This window comes from Aquila chrysaetos, chromosome 11 (genome assembly GCF_900496995.4).
Source record: "Aquila chrysaetos chrysaetos chromosome 11, bAquChr1.4, whole genome shotgun sequence".
Classification (NCBI taxonomy): Eukaryota; Metazoa; Chordata; class Aves; order Accipitriformes; family Accipitridae; genus Aquila; species Aquila chrysaetos.
In genome coordinates, this window is record NC_044014.1 from 14,579,722 (window position 1) to 14,606,356 (window position 26,635).

General features: G+C 44.2%; 1 protein-coding gene across 3 annotated transcripts in view; it reads right to left on the reverse strand.

Annotated features, from left to right (window-relative positions):
- NEURL1 (neuralized E3 ubiquitin protein ligase 1) overlaps nucleotides 1-26,635 on the reverse strand; it is a 166,395-nt gene that overhangs the window by 51,198 nt on the left and 88,562 nt on the right. For all 3 annotated transcript variants that reach the window (XM_030031000.2, XM_030031001.2, XM_030031002.2), the window contains exons 2-3: nucleotides 17,957-18,198; nucleotides 12,946-13,267 (exon numbers count right to left, since the gene is read on the reverse strand). In XM_030031000.2, the coding sequence (XP_029886860.1) occupies nucleotides 12,946-13,267; nucleotides 17,957-18,198 (564 nt within the window). The remainder of the gene's footprint in view (nucleotides 1-12,945; nucleotides 13,268-17,956; nucleotides 18,199-26,635) is intronic.

Consider the following 26,635-nt stretch of genomic DNA (forward strand, 5'->3'; position numbering starts at 1 on the left):
TAGCATGGACTCAACTACCTGATGATGGGAAACTGCAACCCTAAAACTGGTCTGGGACATTCTTTGGTGTCACCTTTTCCACCTGTGGCATGAAATGCCAGAAAAACAGACAGGTCTCCAAACAAAATCACTGCAGCCTCGACTGCTTGGGTCCACTGCACTCGGAAAAAGGATATTAAATATGGAGACAGGGTTGCAATCAGCCTTTCTGAGGAAATAATAACCTGGGAAATTCTGACTCATGCTGATTTGTGATCAAGGACTGTGACTGAGATACCAAAAAAAGGAATTGAATCAGATTTTCATGGCTGTGTCAGAATGAATTAATTCTCATCATGTAACTGGAAAAGATTTAACATCACAGAAGCATTTTTAGAATGACAGCAGGATATGGAGGCTGTGGTAAAGAAGAAAACATGATTATTGGGCTGGAGAGACTGACAGTGAGGAAAGATAAAAAAGAACTAAATATACCATAAAATAATAGCTTAGTCAAATAGCTGCCAATAGGAACATCCTGAGGAGGGGACAGAAGTTGTAAGCATCTGGGACTGCTGGCTGCGAATATGCCCTGGACGACGCTTATGCCAGAATAACCAACAGTGACACACCTCCAGGAGTGATGGTGAAGTTATCTTTAGGTCTACCCAGAACAGTTTGAGAAGCTCCTGTCATTCACTGCTGGTTTTCACCCTTCTCCTAAAGCCAGGAAGAGATGGCTGCCTGGGTTTCTCCAGTGGCCGCCATTTACCCTTGTGCCTGTCTCAGAGAGGGGTTAAGATGCTTTTTCTCACTTTTGTGGGTGCCAGCAAAACTCTTAAAGTAAATCAAATGTCAGCTGAGCTCACTCTGAATCTAGCTAAACCAAAGTCAGGCTATTTCAATTCTAAATGCTTGCCCATAGAAATTATTCAGGTTAGCATAACTAGTCCTTTTTAAAAGCCATGTTTGCAATTAATTCGCATTAATCTTCTAGGTTGTCCATTGTAACTAAACCCTCTGCAGGAAAATACTGCACTCAGTACATATTTTAAAGAGGGTTGGTTTTTTTTTTTCTCAGCCAAGCAAGCTACTGATGCTACTAAGTGGAAGATTAGACTCTAAAGTGCAACTCAATGGACAGGAGTTTATCTGGCAGCAAATTCCACCGACACAGGCTGAGGAGCGTGAAACCCCCACTGCAAAGCACTAACAAACAAGAGTATCTCCTCTCTCCTCACAGAGTCTGCTCACCTTCATCCGAAACACCCCTTTGACAGATCTGTCAATGTTTGTTATTAGCAGAAGACTTCTATAATAAGTTAACTACAGGATAAAAAGAGCCACTGCACAAAGAGGAATAGGTGTTATCAAGAGCAGAACAAAAAGGCACCAATCTAATTTGGGACATAAGAAACTCATCAGACTCAGATATTTCCCCATGCGTTGTTTTTCTCCTGTATCTTCATGATCCCTTTGATAGAGAGAGTGTCAGTAGTATGTACTTGACCTGATAAAAGAGCTCACTTATCTTCAAGGAACATGCCAGGCATCCACAGTGACCCATGCAAAACAGTTCAAACACACCTAACACCCTGTGCTGTCCAGATAAAGGGAAAAAAAAAAAGGAAACCAAAGCCTTTGGGTTATGAATTATCAACACAAAGTCAAAATAAGCCAGTGATTTACAAGTGTAAATTGAACCTTACGTAAGTGAAGAAACCAGGCAAGAAAGGGGTGGTATCTTGGTCACTGGGTTGTTCTTGCCTTCCCCATCAATATAACCTGATCTCTCTTTGCCAAACCTGTCCTTCTTCCATTGCTTTCAGACAGCAGTTCACCCTGTTTCCATGCTTTCGTCTTCCTGCTCCCCTCATGCTTCTGGACCCCTTCTTAAACCTTCCTGCACAGAAACTAGCATGTTTTCCAAGAAAAGCAAGCATTGCTGGGAGGCAACTTCTCTACCTCCCTCCAACCTCAGCAGTGCATTCCAGCCTCCCCTGCTCATGCTCATATCTCTCCTCCTCCTTCTTCTAAAAGACTCTGCTTCTCAGAAAAACCATTAAGCACAGAGCCTAATCCCTGCATAACCACTGATTACTGATTAACCACAGACCACTGGTTTTGACCTAGCAAGCCCTGCACAGAACCCACTAACAAGCAGATGGCAAAGAAAAAGATTCAGCAAAGCACTTAAGCACATGGCTATCTTTAGGAATGTGAATTAACATACTTACTCAAGCATATACCTGATTTCTGGCATACCAGATACAACTACGTATGCATAAGAGGTGGGTAAGTAGTTAACCATCCTGTTGAATTCAGGCCCTGCAGCCTATACAGTCTTCTTTTCTGAGCAACTGAGAATGGGTAATCTGTCCAGTTGGAAACAACACACTTCTAAAATGGTATTTTACTACCCCCTTGAATTTTTCCTCCATCAGCTTGCATCCCTTAGCCTGCCAACATTGAGCACCCTCTGCCTCACTATTAGATCATTGCTTTGACTCTTTGGAGCTTACCTGGTCTTTTAGGTCTCACATCCAAAACTGAAGCATTAGAAATCATCATACAAATAGTCATAATAGTGATTATGGCCTAAGACCAAATTATTTATGTATTTGTCTTGAGTGAGCCAATTAGGCTGAGTTGAAATTGCCAGTCCCTGCAGCTCTGCAGTGAAATTCTCCATCAGTTCAGTTTTCTTTCCAAGTGTTTCTAGCACTGACCTTCAGCATGAGGCCAATTTCCTTCCACCTGGCCAAGCAGCGTTACAGTCAAGATCTGCAGACTCTACCGTGTTAGGAACGAAGCAATAAAAAAGCGTCTTGACAAATGCAGGCAACACCGAGGCTCACCTCAGACGTGAGCATACTCCAGTGTACAGAGTCATTGATTCAGGTCCAGCTAGAACCAGCCAGGCCTAGAAACAGGAGCAGAAACCAACAGGGCCAGTGTTTTTGTCAAAAAGATGCTTTCACACAACAGATAACAGAGCCATCCACTGATGCCTGTAAAAGGCTCAGGAGGGTGATGGCTGCTGCCTACAGACAGCAAAGACGGCAAAGAAAATCAACCAGGAAAACACCACTGCAGAATGAGGAGGAAATGCAGATGTCTATGGAAACACATGGAACAAACCGTCATCAGTCTCCTGGTTCAAGTAAACACTTACATGGCTCTGAAGTGCTGGGGTCCTCTGGACTTGGGCATGCAGAGAAAGAGGGAACACTGCATTAAAGATTTTGGAGGCTTCAGATCTTTTCATGCAAGTGGTGCAGTATTTATTGGCATGGTACCAGTGCCAGAATAGGATTATTGGATTCTAAAGGCTTTTTCCCTGGAGTGGTCTTTATCCCCTTAAAAGAAGATAGAGCAATTAAACTTTTTTTTTTTCCTGAAGAAAATTAATTGTCTGTGAAGGGTCACACTGGTGGCCAGATACATCACAAGAGATTTCCATCTTCTTAAACACACCAGCCATAGCCATTAGCACAATATTTGATTCAGTGGCCAGCAATCTGATTTATCAATCTTTTATCCCTAGCTACAGACTGAAAATTTACCAATTCCAAATAAGCTTAATTTCAAAATCTAATAGGATCAGATGGAATGGAAATTTCTTTTGAAATATTTCTGTAAAGGCCTTTAACATCAAAATGATGCTAATGCATGAGAATCAGAACTTGTAAGTGACTGGACATACTGTTCTAGCCTATATACATGGAAATGCTTTTTATAAATTTTGCAGAGTTCTGCGAACAGTACCCTGCTAGAATTCCCATGACGATAGGGAGAAGCACTTACCTAGCACATGTCAGTACAAGGGATGATATTTTCAGCAAATGCCACAACATAAGGGAAACATGTAATACTGTCAGAAGAACATATAATGAAAATGTGATTAAAAGAGTGTGATAGAAGAATGCAAGATGCAGATTTTTCTAAATGTCTGAGCAGGAGAGAGGAGCCCAGCATCTCACTGAGCACAGCACCTTGCAGGATCAGCTGCATTATAAGCAGAGCTGATGTAACGTCTGCATCAAAATTGGGAGTCGATTCAATGCGGGTAGTGTATCTTGGAGAACAGAAGTAGTAGCTCAGCATGACTAAAGATGAAAGGCAGGAGAAAATAACACCTGCATTTGCAGAATTTTTCTCCAAGGAGGACCTAGAGATGCTGGCATTGTCAGAGATAGGTCACTGGATTCAGTGGACCTTCAGTGACCCAGTGTGCGTGTCCCAAGCTAAGGCCAGGACTTGGAACAAGACTGCAGCAAGCTGAGGACAGAAGAAGAGTGGTGCAAGACGAAGGACCCACTCAGCCTCAGGCTCTACCTCCAGCACGGGGTGAAGCAGATTTGGAGGGAAGAGCGCACACACATGTGGGACAGCACAGGGATCCCTCCTCCATGCACGCTCCCATTCTCCCTAACCCCTGCCCCAGAGCACCAGCGATGCCTTTGCATTTGCCTGCCCTGGAAGCACCACTGAAAATTTTACTTTTTAAGAAATTCTTTCATTTGCCTCAATACATCCTTTAGACACCCCCCAAATTGCACTGTATTGTTTGTACAGACACGCAGTCACGTGAACTGCATTTCGTACACATCAGAAAAGAGTCACGTACAGCTGATGAACAGAGAGGCTCTTTCTGCCTATGAAATCCCAACTAATTAATATCTTTGGCATAAATGAACAAACGAGTCATTCTAGCCCATGTATTAGCATCATGATTTAGTGTGAAACTTGGTGTCTAAGGGCAGCTACTGGTAGCAGGTATCAGACACACTCTTACGCATCACACAAGGACAGTAACTTTTTGATGCAAAAATGCACCACAATTTATCAACAGTTAAATTGATAGCATGGGTTGGTGAGAGTTTAATGCTGGGGCAGGCGGCACTGCACACTTGACTGGGCAGGGCATTGCTGCACCAGTCCATCAGTGCTGGGAGAGCAGCTTTCAGTAAGTGCAGACCTGAGTTGCTAACAAAAATTCTTCTGAGTCTGCACAAGCAGATGACACCACCTGCATTTTTGCCATCTTTCAGCCACCTGTGAACAGTTACAGTTACACAGACCCCGAGAGGCTCATTTCTCCTGGCCTGGACAAGGGTACATGGAAGGAGAGGTCCTGGCTTGAATCAGCACAGGTTCCCTGAGTCAAAATGTTTTTTTTCTTCAGGACAAGCCAGGCAAGGTCTAGAGGAGCTTCTGCTGCTCAGTGTTTGGCCAAGGAGAAGTGATGAATGAGCAAAAAACTGGGGCTAGATTCCGCTCACAGTGTGAAACCAGAATGATTCCAGAGGTGGCTGCAAGTTTAGGCTGGTAAAACTGGGAGCAGAGTTGGGCTATCAGTAAGGATTTCCAGACTGAGCCCAAGAACAACAGTCCCGCTTATACAGTTTGGAAAAAAAAATTGAGACTTTGGAGTACAAAGAAATCTCACTTTTAGCTCTGTTGCTGATATGGATGGAAAAGCTAATTTAATTTTATTAAAGGTGTCAAACTTTTTTAATAACCCAGACACCTACAGGGATAACAAAATCATATCCTCTGTATGGTAAATTGCATATTCAGCAGCTGTGATGCGAATTAGACGTTGAAATGACAAAGTGCTATCTCACGCCAGCAAAGACATACTGTACAGAGCCAGTGTTTAGTTTTATCATATAAGCAATGTTTAGTCATCATCTGTCATACAGGCTTAGGGGAAATGGCCTCCACAGCTGGAACAGCTGGAATTGCAAGATTAGCACAATTGTTATACTTTTACCAGATCATCTACTCAATTCACATCCAAAACTTACCTCCAGCTCCAACTGTCTTACACCAGAGTAAATGCACTCTTTTTGTCAAGCTATAGCTTTATGAATGAAGAGGAATTAGCTTTCAGCATTACAGCCCAAGGTTTGTACAGTTTAAACTATTTTGCTGGATATTTTGGAGAAAAGTATTAAGAAAGCTGTAAAGATTAATTCCTTGTACCAACATATTCTCTCCATCTTTCTTTTTAAAGACAGTTATTACTTACAGAATTACAACAGGAATCACATTAGACAAACTAAGGAAAATACAATTATATGTAGCATTAAGTATCAGTTAAGAGAATGTATTGTTTAAAAAAACAGCATAGATAGCTTATCCTAATGGTTTAAATAAAAATGCCAAAATCTTCGCTAACATAAGGAATTCTTCAAAATGTTTCTCAAACGAATACACTGCTCCATTAGTGGTGTGTTATTATTCTCTAAGGCCCTGTCTATACTAGAAACTTCTGTAAATAACTATAGCTGTGTAATAAATTCAGTATATATTCAATTACTCCAGTAGTTTATACCTTTAGTAGAAGTAAAAGAAGGTCAAAGCCCTTTTAATTGGAATCACTGTTTCCAGACTAAAGGTTCCACACTTCTGCTAAAAAATAGCAACACTTAGCAAAGGCAAGATAAATTTCTTAGTGTAAACCATCAATATTTACCTTCTTAAAGCAACAGCCAAATCAATCATCACAACAGATAATTAATGTGAAGACATCACTTTTTTTAACACAGGGCCCTATCTTTGCAGTGTCAGCATCTGAACTACAGTGTATACATACCCATAATGTAAACACCACTTACAATTGTCAGAGGTTTTGTATTTCCTTGGGCTTTTAGGGGTAACATGGAAAATATTATTATATAGGCCTTCTTGCCTGTGTTAGGAACGATATTTCAGCTTACCAGAACAAAAGGAACTTTATAAAGCACAGAATTTATTTTTCCACTGGTCATTCTGGCTTGATACAGTCTTCATTTTTCTCAGTCTAGGCAATAATAGCCAGACTAATCCCTCTTAAATTTATTCCTACCCAGGTTCACTTGCAGGCTCTCCTGACGCTGATGTGGATATTTTGTGGATATAATGTGCCCAAGAGCACATTATGCACCAGATTTTGTCCCTTCCGTTCACCTGTACCAACGCCTTAGCTCCACGAGCAGCCCTGCGAAGGCAAAGGTCGTTCAGCTGAAAGCAACAGGTTCACCGGCGAGCAATGCTGATAAAATGTACGTAATGCACACAGCTTCTGTGCGATTTCGTAATTCAGCACCTCATCGAGACCCGGTGAAGCCTGAAATGCCGATCCCTCAGAGACCTTTTTTTACTTGGCATCTGGCTGTTCTGACTTACTTGGTATTTGCCATTCAACTGCACAGCCTGAACCGCCCAGTGCTGCCAGCGCAGGCAGCGGGAGGGCAGGGCAGGGCTGGGGAGATGCTGCCTTCCCCCGCCGGCCAGCCCAGGCTCACGGGCACAAATTCGCCGCTGTTCACAACCGAACGCAAAGAGGAGAAAAAAAAGGCATTGACTTCACGCGGCCAAGGTGAGCTCTGGCTTGCTTGAAAGTGCTGTGCCCGGCAGCATTAGCATATCAAGCAAGACAGACAGACAGACCTGGAGGACAGACAGACCTTCAAGCACAAGGAGCTGCCTTTGGGCTGTGGGCTAACTTTCAGGTACCCATCACATCTGGAAAAATACGTCCCTCCAGAGGTGCTAAGGCAAAGCAGGGATTAATTAAAATGGCAAGAGATGAGTTATTTATTAAACTGTTTTCACATTTTTAGCCGTGTTAGAGGGCTTCCTGCAGCTGCCATAGAGACAACAACTACAGACAATAAAACTTTATGGGCAATTTAAATTCCCTCTCCCCTTAGGAGATGTGGAAAAACAATGACAACTGACTGTTTGCAGGTCGTGTATATCTTGCCTTCATTAAGTAGGACTCTGTTTAAACACATATTACTCTTTTTCATCAGATAGTCACAGACTTCCACAGAGAGAGTAAATAGTTTATAGCTTCCACTTTCAACAATACACTATAAAAATACACTGCAGTCATATTTGATTATCCAATTGTGTTTAGTGCGAAGCACTCTCGGCAGATCAGTCTGCTTATTTGCATGTGTCAGAATAGCAACAGAAATGGATCCCCATGGGCAATGGAAAATAAGTTTTGCACTTGGAAAATAAAATAGTAATAACCACATGGTAAAACTGCAGATGCATACGATAAATTAGATTTATCATCAGTCTTATACCATTCACACCTGAAATTTGCCCATAAATCCACCTCATTTGAGGCTTATTTAATGTTTCTTCTAAAGGTGCCCTGGAGCTAGAGATTCAATTAAGAACTGACAGGGGTGAAGAAAGAAAAACGTTTCCTTCTTTCCCTACAAAATGTGCAACTTCCTTGTCAAATATACACTAGCTTGAGTGCCAAGATGTGTACACTTCCATCCATGATCAGTTCACATTTTGACTTTTGATACTTTGGAAACATGAAGCAATAAGAAGCTAGGAAGGGTATCTGGAGATAGAAAAGATTTCCCAAATATCTGATATAATATACAGCACTGCCAGTTAATTCTACTAGGATCTGTATATGTATTTATGACTGAAGTATATATTTATACTGTTTCTACTTCAGGTAAATCTAATACATGCACATTTAATACATCTGCATTTAAAATTTTCCCACTTTGCAAGGTCTTACTAGTTTTTCACATATTTTAAATTTACAAGAGGTGGTGAAGCTTTGCTTTCAACAGGTGCCTCTCAGTGTGCCAATCTAAATAAAATTATCCTTGGTTTTCCAAGACTGTGCTGGTAAAAGACCAAGACTACTTACTTTGAAATACTGCATGAATGAAAATACAGATGGATGGGAGAAGAGCGTGAACAGAGTAATAAACGGTAAATGGGTTTGGCTGCTGACCATACTATTAATGAATGGGACTAAGGAAAATGAACAGACTGTGCCTCACATTACCCCACTGGAAATACAGGGTGGGTAGAGGGGTATGCTGAAATCATAATTTCTTTGCAGTCCCATTTTTCCACACTTTTAGAGCACGTGTTGTGCTTTGAAAGAAAAGACACTAGATGGTAGGGCTAGATGATCTTCATAGATCCTTTCCAATCTTAACCATTCTGCACTCCTGTGCTACAATGACACTGCCAATAAAAATGGGGCAATTTTCGAAAAGGCACCACACAGCAGGTAAACCTGGAATTCCCCACTAAAAGGTATGGGAAAATGCTGAAAACACACATTATGCTTTAATGTACACATCACTGAGGAAAGCTGCCACCCTTGCTGTCCTGCAGTGAGTCCACAGAAAGTGTACATGAACGTTTCTTAGTCCTATACCAGGCTCACGAGCGAAGTGCTTGAAAGAAGCAGGCTAATGTGAGACAACACCGTTTGGTTCCCCTGAGCTGCCATCCTTCCTCCAGGGCTCTGAAGACCCCAGGATTTAAACAGCTGTTCCTTTCCTTTTCTTTTTGATGCTTTATTATAGCAGCGAGGCAGCAGATTGCTTATATTCCATTTTTCTCGGACTCTTTTTGAAGTGTGAATGAGCATGTGTGTATGTTGAAGTGATAACATAAGGCTAAGCCACATTTCTAGTAAATATTGCTTTAAATTATCCTGGAATGTAAAAGTGCACTTGTGCAAAACTAGCTGCCCAAAAAGGGAAGCAGAGCTGTAAGCCATCCTGCCTGCAAGTTGAGCGTGTTGGCAAGAGAGTCACTGTATAAGGGCATGTTTACAGGTCACGTAAGCCTGCATCTACGCTGAAACTCATGCCCTAAAACACAGAACGTGCATCCACTCGATTGCAACAACCTCCCCTATGCGGGCCTTTACATTGTGGCAGGAAACCAGCTGAGACCTTGTGGTCAGAGGAGACCAGATTCCTGGGTGAATTTAAGCCTCTTCATCTCTGTAATGTGGGTAGAGGCAAGGAGAGCAAGGAGTAGCCTCTCACCTGTGACCGAGCGTGAGCACTGCGAACCTCATCGCTGAAGCCACCTGCAAGGTGGATTTAAGCCAGTCTCTCATTTTGACTCACTCCAGCAGTGACAGACAAGACGTGGTCCAAACTCAGTTCCTGACCTCCCCTCGGCTGAGACGCAGTGGACCCTGCAAGCCCCTTTTTACCTTTTTCAGAACAAAATCAAGCAGGCAAAGAAGCTGCTTGAAGGGCTCTGCTTCTGAACATACAGCAAGGGCAGTCAGACCCTGCAACATCTGCGACAGCCACATAAACCTGTGCGTTGACAGCAGTAATAACATGTGGGTAATTATCAGTAAGGCTGATGCTATGGGTAAAGCCATAACCAGAAGGAAATGAAAAATTAAGGTACAAACCAGCTGTTCCTCTTTCATCCACAGGGGCAATTTAGTGATGCCAGAGTGTTGTGCAATGCCTGCGATGCTGACAGAGAGGGAGGCAGGACTGAGCTGGGCAACAAGGCTGATGGCATCCCTGAAACTGGTGACACTGCTGTATAACCTCTGGCAAATTATTTAACTCTCCCAGCCTTTGGGCCCCATTTTGTTCAAGTCTCTCTTTATTAAATCTGTAAGACAGGAACAGTGTCACCAGACTTGGTCATTGCCCTGCTTTACCAGGTTCCTTATTTTGGCTGGAACTGCTACCGTAATGCAGATAAGCAAAACAAGAATGTGAAGTTTTGGAAGTTGTGACTTTGGGGGACATAAATGCACGCTGTGCATTCCCCTGCAGAGCTGGGATCCTGCAGTGACGCAAGACTTACCACTGCATGTCTTTCCTTTAGGCAAGTCTGATTTTGGTCGTGAAGTTACATTATTGGGAGTGGGGAGGGAATAATTCTGTGATAAACAGAAAGACAGCCACCAGAAACGATAAAGCTTTTTGTCAGATTCTTGGGTGAAATACACATAAAAGCAAATGGAGGCAGTGCAGAGGTGCAGTATGACCCTGCAACCCTACAGGCATTGGGAAAATGGTGAGGCTCAAGAACAAGGAACATGTTTGGGGTTTGAAGGGGGAATAAATCACTGAACTGGAATCTGAAATGCTAGGCTCTTCTGTTCAACATACCACTCCAGCATCCCCAGCCTCCATCAGATGCCCTGCATGCCATACCAGGCTGAATTCGACCATATGTTTGTAGCTAAGCTATGAAATTCATTTGTCAAGTCCCAGGAGTTTTTGGCAAGTTGTCCTGTACTATATGTGTGGTCTGCTACACTAAAACAGGCATGCAGAGCATTGCAGTGGATATGTCTATAGGATCCAGAGGCAACATAGCTGATGATTTCCCTGCTCTGACTTTTAGTGCTGTGTAATAATGAATGGAGATAGAGAGGACTCAAGTTGAAGACTTTTCGGCACAGTTGCTAGGCTTAAAGCCTGCTGAAGGCTGCTGGAACGAGCTATAAATACGTATCTGAGTTCCAGGCCAACTGTGTAAACTCAGAAGCTGACTGTTTCATTCAGGGACTTTATACCCACCAGAGAGTTCGGAGCCTGTTAGACTAGAGGTAAGTCAGTGGCTGGCAAGAGTCACATTTTGCTTGTGAAAGGGGATGTGGAAGATGCTAGGACAACGCAGGAGCAGATTACGGATAGGAAATGATTTCTTAGGTGTTTTAAAAGGAAACACATAATCCAGAGTTATGGGCCCTCATTAATCAGGCAGAGGAGTCCTGAGGTGCCAAATCTCGCAAGAACGGCCAGAGGACTTGGAGTCACTCGTAAGCTCTTCCTAACTGAATCCTTGGCATGACATTTGCCCAAATTCTAGAGCCAAATTCAAATATCACCACCTTGGCATATGAACAGTTGCCTAGTGGCTCCGATTCAAGCTGATTCACAACAAAGATAAATCTTTCTGCTCCTAAAACAGAGCAAAAAGCTGCCGAGAAATTCTTTAATTCATCTGCCTTGTGCAATCTTGGGCCAGTAGTTTTTGCAGTATTTCCCATTTCTTCACCTCCTGAACCCATATCCCTCTTCCCTGCTGTGTAGGTTGCTACAGGCAGTCCTGCCACCATATTTTTTAATACAGCAAGCAGTGCAGAAAGGAGGCAGAACTGTCAGAAAGAAGCTTCATTAAAGTTTTTGACATATGGCATGAAGATGTCATTTTAGCAGAGGTTACCAGGCTGCATGACAGGAAAAAGCCAGGATCTCTCTCAGCCTAGCAAGATCATCTCATCTTCCAAAGGAACTCCAGCTGATGATGGTCACCAGGTACCATCTAACCTTTTCCATGGTGAAAACAAGACCCATGAAACTGCTGTTACGTGGAGAAATGCTCTGATTTGCCCCCCAGTGACAATGCAAAGCCAACTCTAAGGCTGCATGCTGACACCTCTGGTCCCCCAGCAACCTAGCTGCCCTTAAGGTGGGTCCTTGGAGACTCTTTTCAGTTCTTCTAAGATGTATAAACTCAAATAGCCCAAACCTCGACAGCCTGCATACTTGAGGCTAGATTAGAGTCCTCATGAATGCCAAACTATCTCCCTTTCAGCGGAGGATGGCAGAAGACACAGGCACTCAGCACTCCTCGTCCTCCAACCCCAACTGTATATCCAAACTTCAGGCTCCAGAGGACAAATCAAACTCCTCTGCAAAAGCAACATCCTGGCAAAACCAGCTGCAGCTTCTCCCAGGTAATTTGGAAGATATCCATGTTTCAAATCTGCCCATTAAACCAGCCAGAAAATCATAAAAGTGCCATCCAGGAAGGTTTTATCTGTAACACATAAAATGTATTTCCCCATTTCGGCATGGGAAAAACAGCAGATGAGGTAAAAAGAAAGTTTTACAAGGTATATACCACACTCCAGTCTATGCTCTGGTAGAGCAACACCTCTGAGCAGAAATCCACTTACTTACAGATGGCTTCTAGTGCTATACTGTAGTGGTTGTTTCCCACCTCCCACTCATGTTATATTTACGTGCTAAGTTTCAAACACCGACTGATCCAGGCTGAGGTCGTGAGATGCTCTGGGGAAGAACAACGGCTGTTTCCCTGTGCTTGTCCCAGCACAGTGAGAGGACAGGCAGCGTCAGGCTGGCCCTTCGTTGGGGATGGCACAGCATCATCCCTGCACGCTTGGAGCCAGGTACTCACCTAAGAGCTGCACTCCGCGGGTGAGTCCGTAGACGTCGATCAAAGCCCAGAGGGGCTCTGCCGTCCTCACGCCGCTGAAGAAGAGCATCGCAGCAGAGTCGTTCACCCGATAGAAAACCCGTCCCTTCTTGTCCACCCAGAAGGCTATGATGTTTCCCTCATTCGCAAACTCTTCTGGCAGAGCCTTGGCCCAAAAACCGCTCTGGGAAACCAAGTCGGGGCACGCGTACTTCGGCAGAGTGTCGGGGTTAATCCTCGATGGATCCTTGGAAGTAAACCCGAGTCGAAGAGCCCCACTCCAGCAACACTGCTTTTTAGTGATCTGCAAAGATAACAGCAGCAATAACAGTGATTGGCACTTGAACATCTACTTACACATTACAGGCTCTAGGCCATCGAGCACCAATGGCCACCATGCAGATGACCCCACTAGATTTAGGAAACATTTTACCCAACAAATACTGCTGTACCCTTTTCAGCTGCACAGTTAGGATACAATGCACATATTTAAAAAAAAATAAAATCAAATTAAGTCTATGCAGAGAGGTGAAATGTAATTACAGCTGCACGATGACTCACTTTTATTTCTAGGGTAATTCCTTTTGGCCTAAGAATCATCCTCTCGCAAAATGTGCCAAAAATGGCCATAAGAGCTTTTATCTCAGCACCTGCAGCAGCAGAGCTCTTCCCCTGTGGTGCTCGGATGATGGGGTCTCTCATGACCTCGGGGAAAAGCATTGGCTCCAGAATCACAGTCATCACCATAGGGTTTTCTGGGTTTCCCAGCCAAGTAGAAGACAGTCTTACCCTTGTTTAGCTTGTCAGATTAGATGAAATCACAGCCTTGCAGCAGAGAACTTGTGGGGGGGAAAGCACAATTTAGAGTATTTAACTGTATTAAATACACAATTAGGAGGCAATGATAGATGTTGTGTTATGATTGGGGAAAACCTATTTATTTCAGCTGTGAGTGGTGATATTTTCAAGATATGTTGTGCCCATCTACACCCCAGCTGTCAGTATGTGGTTACTCAGTGTGCCTGGGGTCAGGAAGATCTGCTATAGTTTTGGGGATGGTGCATGTGTCATATCCACCCGTCTGCACCTGAGAGACAGCAGGACAAAGGATCACAGATGCCTCCAGAGACATCGGCTTCTTCTCACATGAACTGAGCCCTGGACTGAAGAGGATCTGAGGGGAACAGGCAGTGGGTCCTAAACATGTGCAGCACATCCAAAACACCACCCAGTTACAAGGTCTCTTTCTTCCCATGGAAGCAGGGAGTCTTCCAAGGTTAGTATGGTCCCCAAATGGAGATGATGCCCTTGGGGAATTTTCTCCCTCTTTTTGTTGGATTATGAACCCTCTGGAAATTGTTCCTCTCAAAGGGATTCAGCCTGTCAGCAGCCAGACTGAAAAATGAAAGACCTAAGGATGCTGGATCCAACCCTGATGTGGGGCCAGGACAGTTCCTGCATGCCAGCTGACACATAACGGGTGTTTCTGTTCATGCACTGAACCTGCAGCAAACATGAGAGCACTTGAGATAGCCCTCTTCCATCAAAGCCCTGGCAGCCTCAAGCAATTTCACTCTTGGCTGCAGGACAGGAGCAGAAACATGGACAGGTACCACCTACCAGATGTCACACAAAACTTGCTACCTTACTGTAATTTCTCGCTCTGCCAAAGTGCTAATGGCTCAGATGAGTGGCAATGCCAGAGACTGAACTGTCCAGGACTGCAGGACTTTGTCCTCAAAAGCCTGGCAGCAGCCCCTTGTGTCCCAGCTTGGAAGCACAGGATTTTCACCAAGGGATTCTCCAAGATGTTTTCTTTGGACTTCTGAATTCTCTTCTAATCACATTTGTAAATATTGCATTTTTCTTTCACATGTCCCTCTCCAAGGCAAATCTGGAACGTGTGTCCTCAGGGGAACAACAATCTCACAACAGAGACATTGTTCAAAGCCTAGAGATTTCTGTTTTATAATTAAAGTATCTGAGAAAATAATTCAGAGCTTCAGAAAAAAGTTATCAACAGACAGTTCCTCAGTTAAGCGAGTGTTGCTCTTTAGCCCTACTCAGTCGAGCCAACCATCTAAACTGTTTAAATGAAGTACTTGAGCACTGACCTCAGTCCCAGGAACTATGGGAAGCTCCTGCTTGCGGGATGGATACTCGGGTGGCACTAAAAAGGACTGCAGCAGATTTGCTCTTTTATATGCCTGGCCAGGATGGGATGGGATCATGCATGTCCCCAGTGGAAGGAGGGTGGATGGGGCATGCACATGACAAAACGGGGAATATAAGCACACTCCAAGAAGAAGCCTGGATTATTTATGGCAGCAAATTTACTGCAAGCCCTAAAAGCTTTTCGGTCTGAGATAAATATGGCCTCATTGTTATTTGTACAATTTGCTCTTTCACAGTCTCTTGCCAATACTTCACAGCAATCACAGGCCGCATGAAGCAAATATTCATATGGTAATCCAGGCTGCACATGTTCCATGTATTAATCAGCACCTCTAAACAGTTCTCAATACAGTCCGACCACAGGCAAACTAATATCCAAATTAAAATCTAGTATAAAGCCTGCCAAGAATTAGACACAGCTGGACAAAGGGTACACAGTTTTGCTAAAAAAGGCAATGGTTCATGATGGACCAAATTCTCTCTTCAGCAGCCACTGTGAGCAGAAAAGCTTGGGAGGTCTGCTGGGTACCAGAAGGGGAGGAGAAGATACAATGATCTACATCCAAACTGCTAAGCCATGGCTGCTTCCACAGATTCAGGCTCCTGCTCTTTACTGCCTAGTGCCTTGTGTAACCCTTGACAACCTCACTCCACTCCTGAGCAGTGTCCTGAATGACATGGAAGAAACCATGCTGGGACATATATCTCGGAGGCAAATAAAGAGGAAATCTGGCTGCTTGATGGCATTCCCAAAGCTGCAAAGAAATCTCAGAATAAAACCCAAGATACAATACCTAATAAACAGAACGAAATCTCCTGGCTTCTTTCCTCTAGTTTTCCAAAGGGAGTTTAGACTTTATAGGACCTGAATGATTGGGTTCATGGTTAGTCTTTAGCTGGTAAGAAGGTTTAAGATGCCATTTTCCACAGGCACACACAACAACAAGGCAATTGCAGGATGGACTTACCAGAAAAGCAAAGATGTTTTCACATTTCCATCCATCCCTAGAGTACAAGTTCTGCTGAAGCCTGTTGATTACTCCCATGAGACCTTGCCACTGCACTCAGCAGGAGCTCTGCTTGTAAATCCCTTGTGCAGATTTGCATGCATATTCTTCACACATGTTATGCAAGCTAAAATCCTAAACTATACAGTGATAAACAAGTGTGAATTTCCAGAGATAGCTACATTGTTTCAGAATGAGGAAGAAATAACCCAGAACCTTTGCCTAAACCACTAAACCCACTCAAATCTTTGATGGTGTTTTCAGAAATGAAATGCTGCTTTCATCTCCTCCCAAATCATTTTTCGCAGTTGTTTGTCCAAACTGCTGGCCAATGTGGAAAAAAAATCCCATTAGGCAACATGAGTGAGTCCTGCTGGGTTTCTAGCCTGAATGGAAGCAGTAAGAGCTCCACAGGAAACATAACAAACCTGTAAAAGGGACTTTCTACGTATGGACCTGAGCCTGCAATCACTGAAATCTCTCTGTATTTTCAAAAGGAAGCATGTCCTCATTTCTTGCTCCTTTGCTGGCTGTAAAGGAAGAGGCAGGGAAGGCTGATACATTGCTGTAGGTCCCAGTCTGGAACCTGTAGCAATGAGCAACAGCAGGATCATTCAGACTCAGCAGCTATATGCAGATAAACCTCCTGGAAAACTCCTTGTGCATAAATGAAGGATTTGCAGGCAGATCTTTCATGTGTGTCATGAACTAAAGTTGCCAAAGAAGATGACCTACTTTGTGCCAATGAAAGGCATAAAATCAGCTAAGAACAGAAAAATGCAGTCCCACAAACTAGAGGGCATAAAGATCAGAAAATACCTGTGGATGAAATTTGAAGGGCCCCAAGCTCCTTCGAGGTACTGAGAGCCTAAAAAGTGCTTCAGTTCCTAAGGGAACTGATTAATTTCTTCATCAGGATCCAGCTCCCAGTGCACATGGAGGCATGCGACTGTCTTAGAGGAGCTGAACTTCCCACGCCAGCTGCAGCACAAGGGGTACCAACTCCATCCTTCGGGCTACCACAGACACAAAGGAAGTGAAATCAGCCTCTGCCAGCAAGAAAAATGTGATGCCTGCAATGTTCTCTCCTCTGACCTTAATGCTATCAGGCGGCTGATTCAACAAAGCAGTCAGCAGACTGCCAGAAAGATCATTTTCTTAGATGGCAACTGTGACCACACTGACTGCTCCTTTCATCCTACCCATATTTCTTCCCTGCCAAGAACACAAGCAAGCACCTTCACTTCCAGGTTCTTTTCACCTCTTATCTGTTGGCTGTGGAAAGGCTGACTCCAACCTCCATGAGACCAGCCCTCATTGCTGCCTTGTTTACAGGAAGAAAAGTGCTCCTTGTGGACGTGTGAACGTGTTAATGTAACTCCTCATCCTCCCTCAGCCCGCCCAGTAAAAATCCTTTGCAGGATGCATGCCAAGCCTAGAGGACACATTGCGTAGAGAGATACTGAGGCTGCTGCCTTTTGGACTGATCAATACAGCCCTTTTTTCTTGCTGTTTTCCAAGCAATCTCAGCTTAATCTGTTATTCCTTGTCTAACATCAATATAAGCTCTTTTGGAGTGTGGATTTCCCTTTTGTTCCCAGTTTCTACACTGGTCTGTACCAATGGTTCCAAGAACTACAGTGACAAAAGCAGAAGTACCAACAAAGATCGTGGATCTTTAAGGACAAGATCTCACTACTGTGCTTTTCAAGGAAGGGCTAAAGATCTGATACAAGCACCAAAGCCTGGTACACCCCAACATTCATTCACAGCAGCTCCCATGGCAATGAGGGAAGGTATCGTTTACTCACCTTAAGCCTGACTTGTTCATAAATAACAATGGGCCTGTTGCTGAAGGTAATGGCATTGCAGAAACTAGCCTGGCGCTTCACTGCCTTCTGTGTCGTGTCCATGATGATCTGGGATCCCTTCGTGTGAGGATGGAAAAGCAGAGGGCTGATGGACAGAGCTCCACACTGTGGGATGGGGAGACAGTGCTTCTGCTTGTGGTGGCATCGGTGGGAGGAAGCCGAAAACGACCCACCTATGGAATCTGAAAGCAGAATGGGGAAAAAAGGGCTTCAGATCTGCTGTGAGTAATAAGTAAAAAACTTTAAATGAAAAAAAAAGCAGGGGCACTTCAGAGAGGAACTATAGATCAAAATAAAATTTAGTCAAATCCCCACTCTGTAAATCACTAAGGGTTTCTAGAGCATCTTGAACAATAAAAGGCTACGAGGATACTGAAGGCTCCCATCTGGACAGTCTGATAGTACAGAGCGTGACATGGAGACCACAGCTCAGCACTGAAGTCACAGGCCATCTTGAGACCACACATCAGAAGAGAAGGCAAGAATTGGTTCCAAAACTGGAGCAAAGCACGTGTGAAGTTGCTGTATCAAAGCTGTCACACTTAGGGAAAAATTTTCCACTTCCAGAGGACTCCCACACAAGTTGACCATTTCTCTGACTCCTCCTTTGCAACAGCAACTCCATTGATCCTTGCCTCCATGTGTCTTTGGATGCTGTCCTATCCACCTGCGCTAAGCGCCAGATCAGACACACACATTCCTAATTTATACTCAAGCACCACTCAGCAATAACCCACCTAGGCTCCTCCACTAACCATCATCCATTCTCCTCTCTTCTTTACTGATTGGAACCTCAGCTGAGATCCCACTTGTCACGGAGGCATTGATCAGCATGTTGTGATTACAGTGAGGAAAGCAAAGAGGGAGAGAGGCTATGAAGCAGGGAGGAGATGACATCTTTCGCTAACCAAGGCCCTACACAAAGAGTCAACGCACGATCAACACAGTCACAACAGCAGCTTTGTTCATGAATGTACGGATGCATGAGTTTCTTTTCAACAAGGAGCCTGCAGCAGTTCAAGCACAAAACAATCATTATACTGAACACAAGTCATCTGCTTCCTTTTCCTTGTGTGCACATACACACTACATTATGCACATATGTTTGGGAAGAGATACTCGTAGATTTGGAAACAGGGTATCAACAGAATAAAGGACTATTCCGTGATAGACTCAGGGATGCAACAAAAGCAAATATGACCTTAAAAATGTGCCAGTTTGTGCTGTAAAGATGCATGACTAAACAATATGATTAAAAACTCTATTCCTCAAACACGCAAACTATACAAACTAATCACTTACATTCTTCATCCAAATTAATTGCTGACAGTTATGTCTTTATATAGCTGCTATAAAATAATGCTTACACCTCTAACATAACTCTTGGCTTTGTAATAAAAAGCCTGGACCCTATTCCTCCTAGACTTTGGGGTAACTTTAGGTTGTAGCTACCTGAAGCTGTAATGGCACATCATCAGGGTGAGCTTGAGTAACTACCAACACAACTTAAAATCCTGGCTTCTGATGAGAACATTTTAATTCAACTTCAGCATCAGTCACTCCGGCCTTCTCCCCTCATCTCTTTGCTGGTTTTTTCTCCTGTTTTCAGCAGCAGTGCTATCCCTTCAGAACAGAGCAGGGAGGCCAGACAAACAGGGTTGTTACCTCTAAACACTTTCATTAATGCTTTAAGGGAGAGATGAACCAACTGGGAGTTATTTGATGCTAAAAATTATGTGGAATATAAGTCATCTTCCTTCGCCTGTTCCTCACACATGGAGGAGGAGAAATAAGGTGCAGAGTACCAAGAAAAAGTAGAGATTCACCTGAGCAGGCAGGTAGGAGAGGGAAACCGTCAGGAGGAACAGACTGCATGGAAGGGGGAGCTTGACATGGGGAAGGTCAGGAAGCAGCAGCTCACATCAGCCTGACCTTTTCCCTTTGGGCACGCTACTGCCCCGGGGCAGTGCACCCTGCCTCTCCCCACAGCCCAGACTGGATGGTCAGAAGACAACACAAGTTGCAGCAGCCCCGCTGGGAGAACCTTCTGAGGTTACCTCCTAAGACCAGTTTAGTTAGAGGCTGTCTTATGCCCCAAAGAACAGGAGGTTGAATCCCTTCCAGTATCACTAGCTTTTTTCCAAACCAGATATGTTCTCTGTTATCACCCCTCTGGAACCCTGTTAAGCCCTCAGCTTTAGTGATACCTTGCTGCTGAGTTCCTCAGGCTTAACGGTATTTTGCAAAGAAGTATTTCCTTTATCACTGCAAACATGAAGCTGTTCACCATCACAAATGGTTATGAGCCAGAGCCAGCAAAAGTGGCCGACTTAACCTTGCTCCACTCCAACTCCCCAGGTGGGTCACGCTGGTCTGCAGGGACAAGACCGTTGACAGATGGTCAAAGCAAACCATCCCAGCCTCTCTTTTGGCAGAAATTTTTCAGGCCGCTGGATCTCCTCATTGCGCATCTCCTGGCTGCCTCTCTGCTTCTGCTATATCCCTTTTTCTACGTAGACTAACTAAAAATAAACATCCAGTGTAAAAACTTCCATTCCTGACACAAAGTCACAGTCATTTCTGAAACAAGACATATATTGAGGGATATAATCAATTGTTTGAGATATTTTAGAGTCAAGAGATCCATAGAAAAATATGAAAAAACTCTTTTTCTGCTCATTTCCAGTCTTGTTTTTTTCAACACCTCTTTGATAGTTTCTAGGGGTGAAAGAGAAGAAGCTACCAGTGAATACACATTCAATTCATGCCATTTTTGCATCCAGATCTGAATTTTGTAGCTCAAACTTTTTGCTAGTAGTCACTCACCAAAACAAACTTGTGCAGTGCAAAGGCACACCCATGTTAACCTGTTTGTATATCTCAGTGCTCCAATTTTACTGGATAACTTGGCTGCGATAGTAGCTGCCGCACCTCTCCATAGAACATCGCGCCTTTTTAAAATGCGGTAATGGAGTCGCCAAAACTGCCCACAGCTTTCAAAACAGGCTCTGATAACAACACCGCATATGTCCAGAGCATCTGCTGGAGCAGCATTCTGGAGCCAGAGAGACCTGCCTGACCCCACAGGAACTATGTCAGAGAAATGCTTATTTGCTTTGATAGTCTGGCACCGCTATGTGAGAATGGGTCAAACCCATGTGTCGTGACCAATGCCTGCAGGACAAGTGCCCCCCACGCAGACAGCTGAAACACAGGGCAACCATGCTCTACGGGAACAGAAGAAACCACCCCAGTATCAGCTTCCATAGATAGATAATGCAAATGGGGAGGAGACCCTCTTCTTTCTCCCAAATGCTCTTACACAGCAGTGACTCCTGCATGATGAACATGCTCAGGTGTAAGGACCAGAAAAGGTCTTAATTTTTAAAAAGTAAAACTATTTAATAATGGGGGTTTGCACCTTACAAATACTTGGAGAAGTTACAAAGCAATGGGTCAAATACAAAGGCCTTTGCTCAACTTCTTCAGGGCAGCATGTCCACTCCAAAAGAAAGAAACACCATGCAGCTTCAGATGGCAACACAAACACCTAAGACGGGTGTATTGGGTCTGCGTGGCAAGGTTTTGGTAGCAGGGGGGGCTACAGGGGTGGCATCTGTGAAAAACTGCTAGAAGCCTCCCCTATGTCTAATGGAGCCAATGCCAGCCAGCTCCAAAACGGACCACCGCTGGTCAAGGCCAAGCCAATCACTGACAGTGGTAGTGCCTCTGGGATAACATATTTAAGAGGAAAAAAAAAAAAACCCCAAACCTGTGCAACTGCAGCTGGAGACAGGAGTGACAACATGTAAGAGGAACAGCCCTGCAGATCCCCAGGTCAGTGAAGAAGGAGGGGAGGAGATGCTCCAGGTGCCGGAGCAGAGATTCCCCTGCAGCCTGTGAGGAAGACCATGGTGAGGCAGGCTGTCCCCCTGCAGCCCATGGAGGTCCACGGTGGAGCAGGTACTCACCTGCAGCCTGTGGAGGACCCCACGCCAGAGCAGGTGTGTGCCCGAAGGAGGCTGTGACCCCATGGGAAGCCTGCGCTGGAGCAGGCTCCTGGTAGGACCTGTGCCCCACGGGGGACCCACGCTGGAGCAGTCTGTGCCTGAAGGACTGCAGCCCATGGAAGGGACCCACGCTGGAGCAGTTCCTGAAGAACTGCAGCCTGTGGGAAGGACCTACGTTGGAGAAGTTCATGGAGAACTGTCTCCCGTGGGAGGGACCTCATGCTGGAGCAGGGGAAGAGTGAGGAGTTATCCCCCTGAGGAGGAAGGAGCGGCAGAGACAATGTGTGATGAACTGACTCCAACCCCCATTCCCCATCCCCCTGCGCTGCTGGAGGGGAGGAGGTAGAGAAAATGGGGAGTGGAGTTGAGCCCGAGAAGAAGGGAGGGGTGGGGGGAAGGTGTCTTAAGATTTAGGTTTTTTTTTTCTCATTATCCTACTCTGATTTGATTGGTAATAAATTAAATTAATTTTCCCCAAGTTGAGTCTGTTTTGCCCAGTAATTGGTGAGTGATCTCTCCCTGCCCTTATCTCGACCCACAAGCCTTTCATTGTATTTTGTCCCCCCCTGTCCAGCTGAGGAGGGGAGTGATAGAGCGGCTTTGGTGGGCACCTGGCATCCAGCCACGGTCAACCCACCACAAATGGACTTAGACAAGGAAAGGGACACTTTACCAACACAAGCTGGTGAGATACATTGCTGTCCTTGCTTGGCTGGCTAAAAATAAAGTAAATCATCTGCTTAAAGTTTTTGTTCTCACTGGGCTGGACCTGGAACTCCAGCCTTCTCCCATCCCCTTGTTAAAACTACTACACATTTTGACATCTTCAGCCTTTGCTACCAGCAATACTGGTACAATACAGCTGGGGCCCTTGCAGTAGGGTTTCAAACTTTTTTTCTTTATGTAAAAGAATTGAGTGAAACTCACAAACCCAGAGTTTCAGCAGGCAAAACAGGCAAAAGTCCTCCTGATTTCACAGCAACCATGCAAGACTCCATTAACTGAGTCTGACCCAGACCCCTCCTCTGCCACAACCCGACTTATCAGTCACCTAACAAGGGCGAAGTGAAGTAATTGCCTGAAATAAAAATTGAAAACAAGTAAGTATTTGAAAGAAGGCTGAAATATGAAAGCGCGTTCAGGGGCTTTGCAAGTTTCCCATTCCACAACGTAACACAACTTCCCCCTGACAAGCAGGAGTTGTAACAACATGCCAGGACTACACAAACTGGTATCTTGTGACAAAAGCCACAAGAGCAAAATCATGCCTGTCTGAAAACAGCCTCTGTGTCAAAGGGCTACAAATCTAGAGACGCACCATGGACCCTCGTACAGCTTTCCAGGTTTCACACGGAGGGTCACAAAGAACAGCATCTGCTCACTCATATGGTTTTAAAGATTGGATAGACTTCTGTTTTCAGTTTGTGCCCAATAATAGACGCTGTTTGAACCATTTCACTCAGCACTGGGTTTGAACCCTGAACACAACCTGGCCCTAATACCATGAGCCCTGCCAAGAGAGCAGCAAAGGTGATAATGTACCACTTGCTCACCTGAGCCACAAGCACGTAGGCTGGATCACCTGAAACCTTTAGTAAGCCAAGGTGAAGGAGATGTTAACATGAACAGCAACGTGAAGCAGTCTGAACCGCTCTGCCTTCAGTGTCCCACTCCTACGCGCATCCTTTTCAGAGGCCTGTTTGAGAAAGCAGAATATTGCCCCAAAGGTTCCCTCCACGTGTGTTAGATGTCCCTGGTCTCCTGGATCTCAAGGCCTGAGCAACTTCCACACGCTATATAAAAGGCAGCACTGGATGTTCTCAGCTTAGCAAAATGCATCCCAAAGCCTGTTAGGGGTTTTCACCAGAAGCGTTCATGCTCTGCAAACATTAGACATAATCTTAAAGGCTTGGGATTTCTTAAAAGCTGCAAGAAATGACTGGATTTAATTTTTTTTAAAATAAATTTTTTCCAGTTGAAAAGATCTCGATAGGCACCTATCAGAACACTGTCAAAACTCATTTCAGATGGAAAACTAACTGCAAGGTATTTAAGATAAACTTCTTATAGCATGTGAAATAAGTGACATTCAGAATTGAAAGAATCAGAAAAGACAACTTCAAAACAGAGCCCAGGGACTGACATGCAGTAGCAAGTAGGAATGACAAATCCCTCTCCACCTGGGGAGGAGGAGAGGAGAGGTCTGGGGGTGGTGACAGAGGTGACCTGTCCTGCAGGCTAGTGACAGTGGAAAGAGTGGACAGGACAAAACACCACACTACAAAGGGAGAAAAGTGTTTCAAAATTATTACATTATCAAAAGAGGCTGACAGACAGTGCTTTATCTGGCAGGTAGCCTCACTGTATAAGCATTTAAAAGGAAGGATTGTTGAGAAGGAAGAAAAGAAAACCATGTGTAGGTGTGGGAACACAAGGTAAGCCCTGCCCCAGGGACGCATGCGTGGTGCAGCAGAAAAGCCCTAGTTCTGAAAGATTACCTGCACAGTTTTTCCAAAGCTGGATGGTTACTAGAGCACAGGGAGAAAATATTAATTATGAGATGAATGCTTATAAGCCTTACCGCTTTTTGAGGTGGTCCCATACTTTTGAGAATTATCAGTGAAATACAGTGTAACTAGTTACACTGATTCTTTACATTTGTTAATAAAGTTCAAAAGGAGAAAACCATAACGAAGTCATTGTGCTAGGCTTTGCAAATGGATTATTAAAAGCACACTTCAAGATACAGTTTACTAAAAATAAATATTAGCTTAACACCAGTGGAAACTGAAAATAGGTTGCAAACCTTGTTTTCTCACACGCAGCCTGACCCACGGAATGTGCACAGAAGAAAGAGAACCATAAATTAATGCAAATTAAAACAAGGGTTTCTTCACTGCCTTTAAAAACACGTTTGCTGTTCTTGAAGGAATAAGTAATCATGTATCTCCAGTCTATATCCAGCTCTCCCTGCGCCTGTTACGATGATAATGACCCTGTCAGATTGCTGTCACCATGGTCAACTCCTCATCTTGGCATTACAAGATGACCAGGAAGCCAAAGCAAAGCTTTGCTCTTCCATAAAGACAGACTATAGCTTTGTAGGTGTTGGGGCATTCAATGATAGAAATGCAAAGGGTTAATTCTGGAGCTTTAAATCCAGAACACCTGAAATTATGGAGCATCTTGGGTTAAACTTTAGTGAATTAGGGACATCTCTACAAGGTGGATCTCAGCCAGCAGGTCAGATCTAGCACTCCTATCCAAGACTCTAAAACAAGTCAAAGCCAAAACATAACTTATTTTCATCTGTGCTATTTTAGCAGTGACGAGATGTATCAAGACTAGGTTTGCACATAGTGTAAGATTTTCCATTTAAATTGCAAACTACGAGACAAGAGGCAGGTGCAGACAGACCACATGTACATGAAAGGAGATAATACCAGTCAGGGTGGGGCTTGGAGTTGTGCTTGGGGTTTTTTTGGTTTTTTTAAGACCAAAAAGCAAAGCTGTGTTTAAAGTAACAGATTTGAAAGACACCAAGGGTTGTTTTACAGACATCTATGAGAAGTCCCTCACCCCCAATATAAAAAGTGGGCAATAGAAGTTGGAGTTGATTGCAGGATGATCCACAATGGATCCATCTTTCAAACCTGACTGATGGGTGGTAGGGAGTGGTTAGTTTGTAAGGAGCCTTCAAAGTGAAGAAGCTGATTTTTCATTTCATAGAGAAAAATAAAATTAGTGAAAAAGATGCAAAAAGTGACAGTAAGGACAGAGGGCAGAAAGGTACAACAACATAAATTTGGAATAAATACAAGTGTGGCAAGACTTTATCAGTGGCAGAAGAGAGAAGACTTTGAGGCTTGCAGAAAGGAAAGGAAAGGGGGAAGGCTGTGTCGTGAAGATGGGACAGATGCAGGCAGAATCAGCAAGACTCAGGACACTGACGTGTTCAAGCGGATTTAGGACGATGGGCTGAAACAGAGACTGCCATTTCCTCTGCCTGTCTGCTCAGCTGGGATGTGCATTTGCCCTCCATCACATGCAACTGCACTAGCTGAGGAGCAGAGATGTGTCCTGTTCAACAGTCACTCCTCATGCGGAGACAATAACCTCTGCAGGAGTGCCAGGCAATTACCTGGGCATGAGGCTTTTTTAGCAACACCAGGTGAACCCATCAACTTACAAGTCCCTGGTTACAACTCTGATGTGAGGCTTTACAAAGGCTTGCTTGAAGACAATGCTGAGGCTATGAGTATTGGTAAGAATCAGGAGGGTGGCAATTTCTATGAAGCTTGAAAAAAGAAGGTAAAAGAGCTGAGGAGTGACAGGAAAATAAGAGCTCTGCTTCAGTTGTATTAAGCCTGAGTTGTCTGTAACACTTTATTAAAAAAGCAAAAAAAATCCAGAGCAAAAATTTAGGCAGGCCAAAGGAGATTTAAGTACTACAGAGAAGAGGTGAATCTGTTAATCAACTGTATGAAGGATATGGCTGAACTAATGTTTGTGGTTGAAATTACCCAGAGAGAGATAAGAAGATGGTTCTGGGCAAAGTCTAGAGAAGACTCTGCCAGATACGGGAAGGAAGCTGAGGAAGACCCTCGAA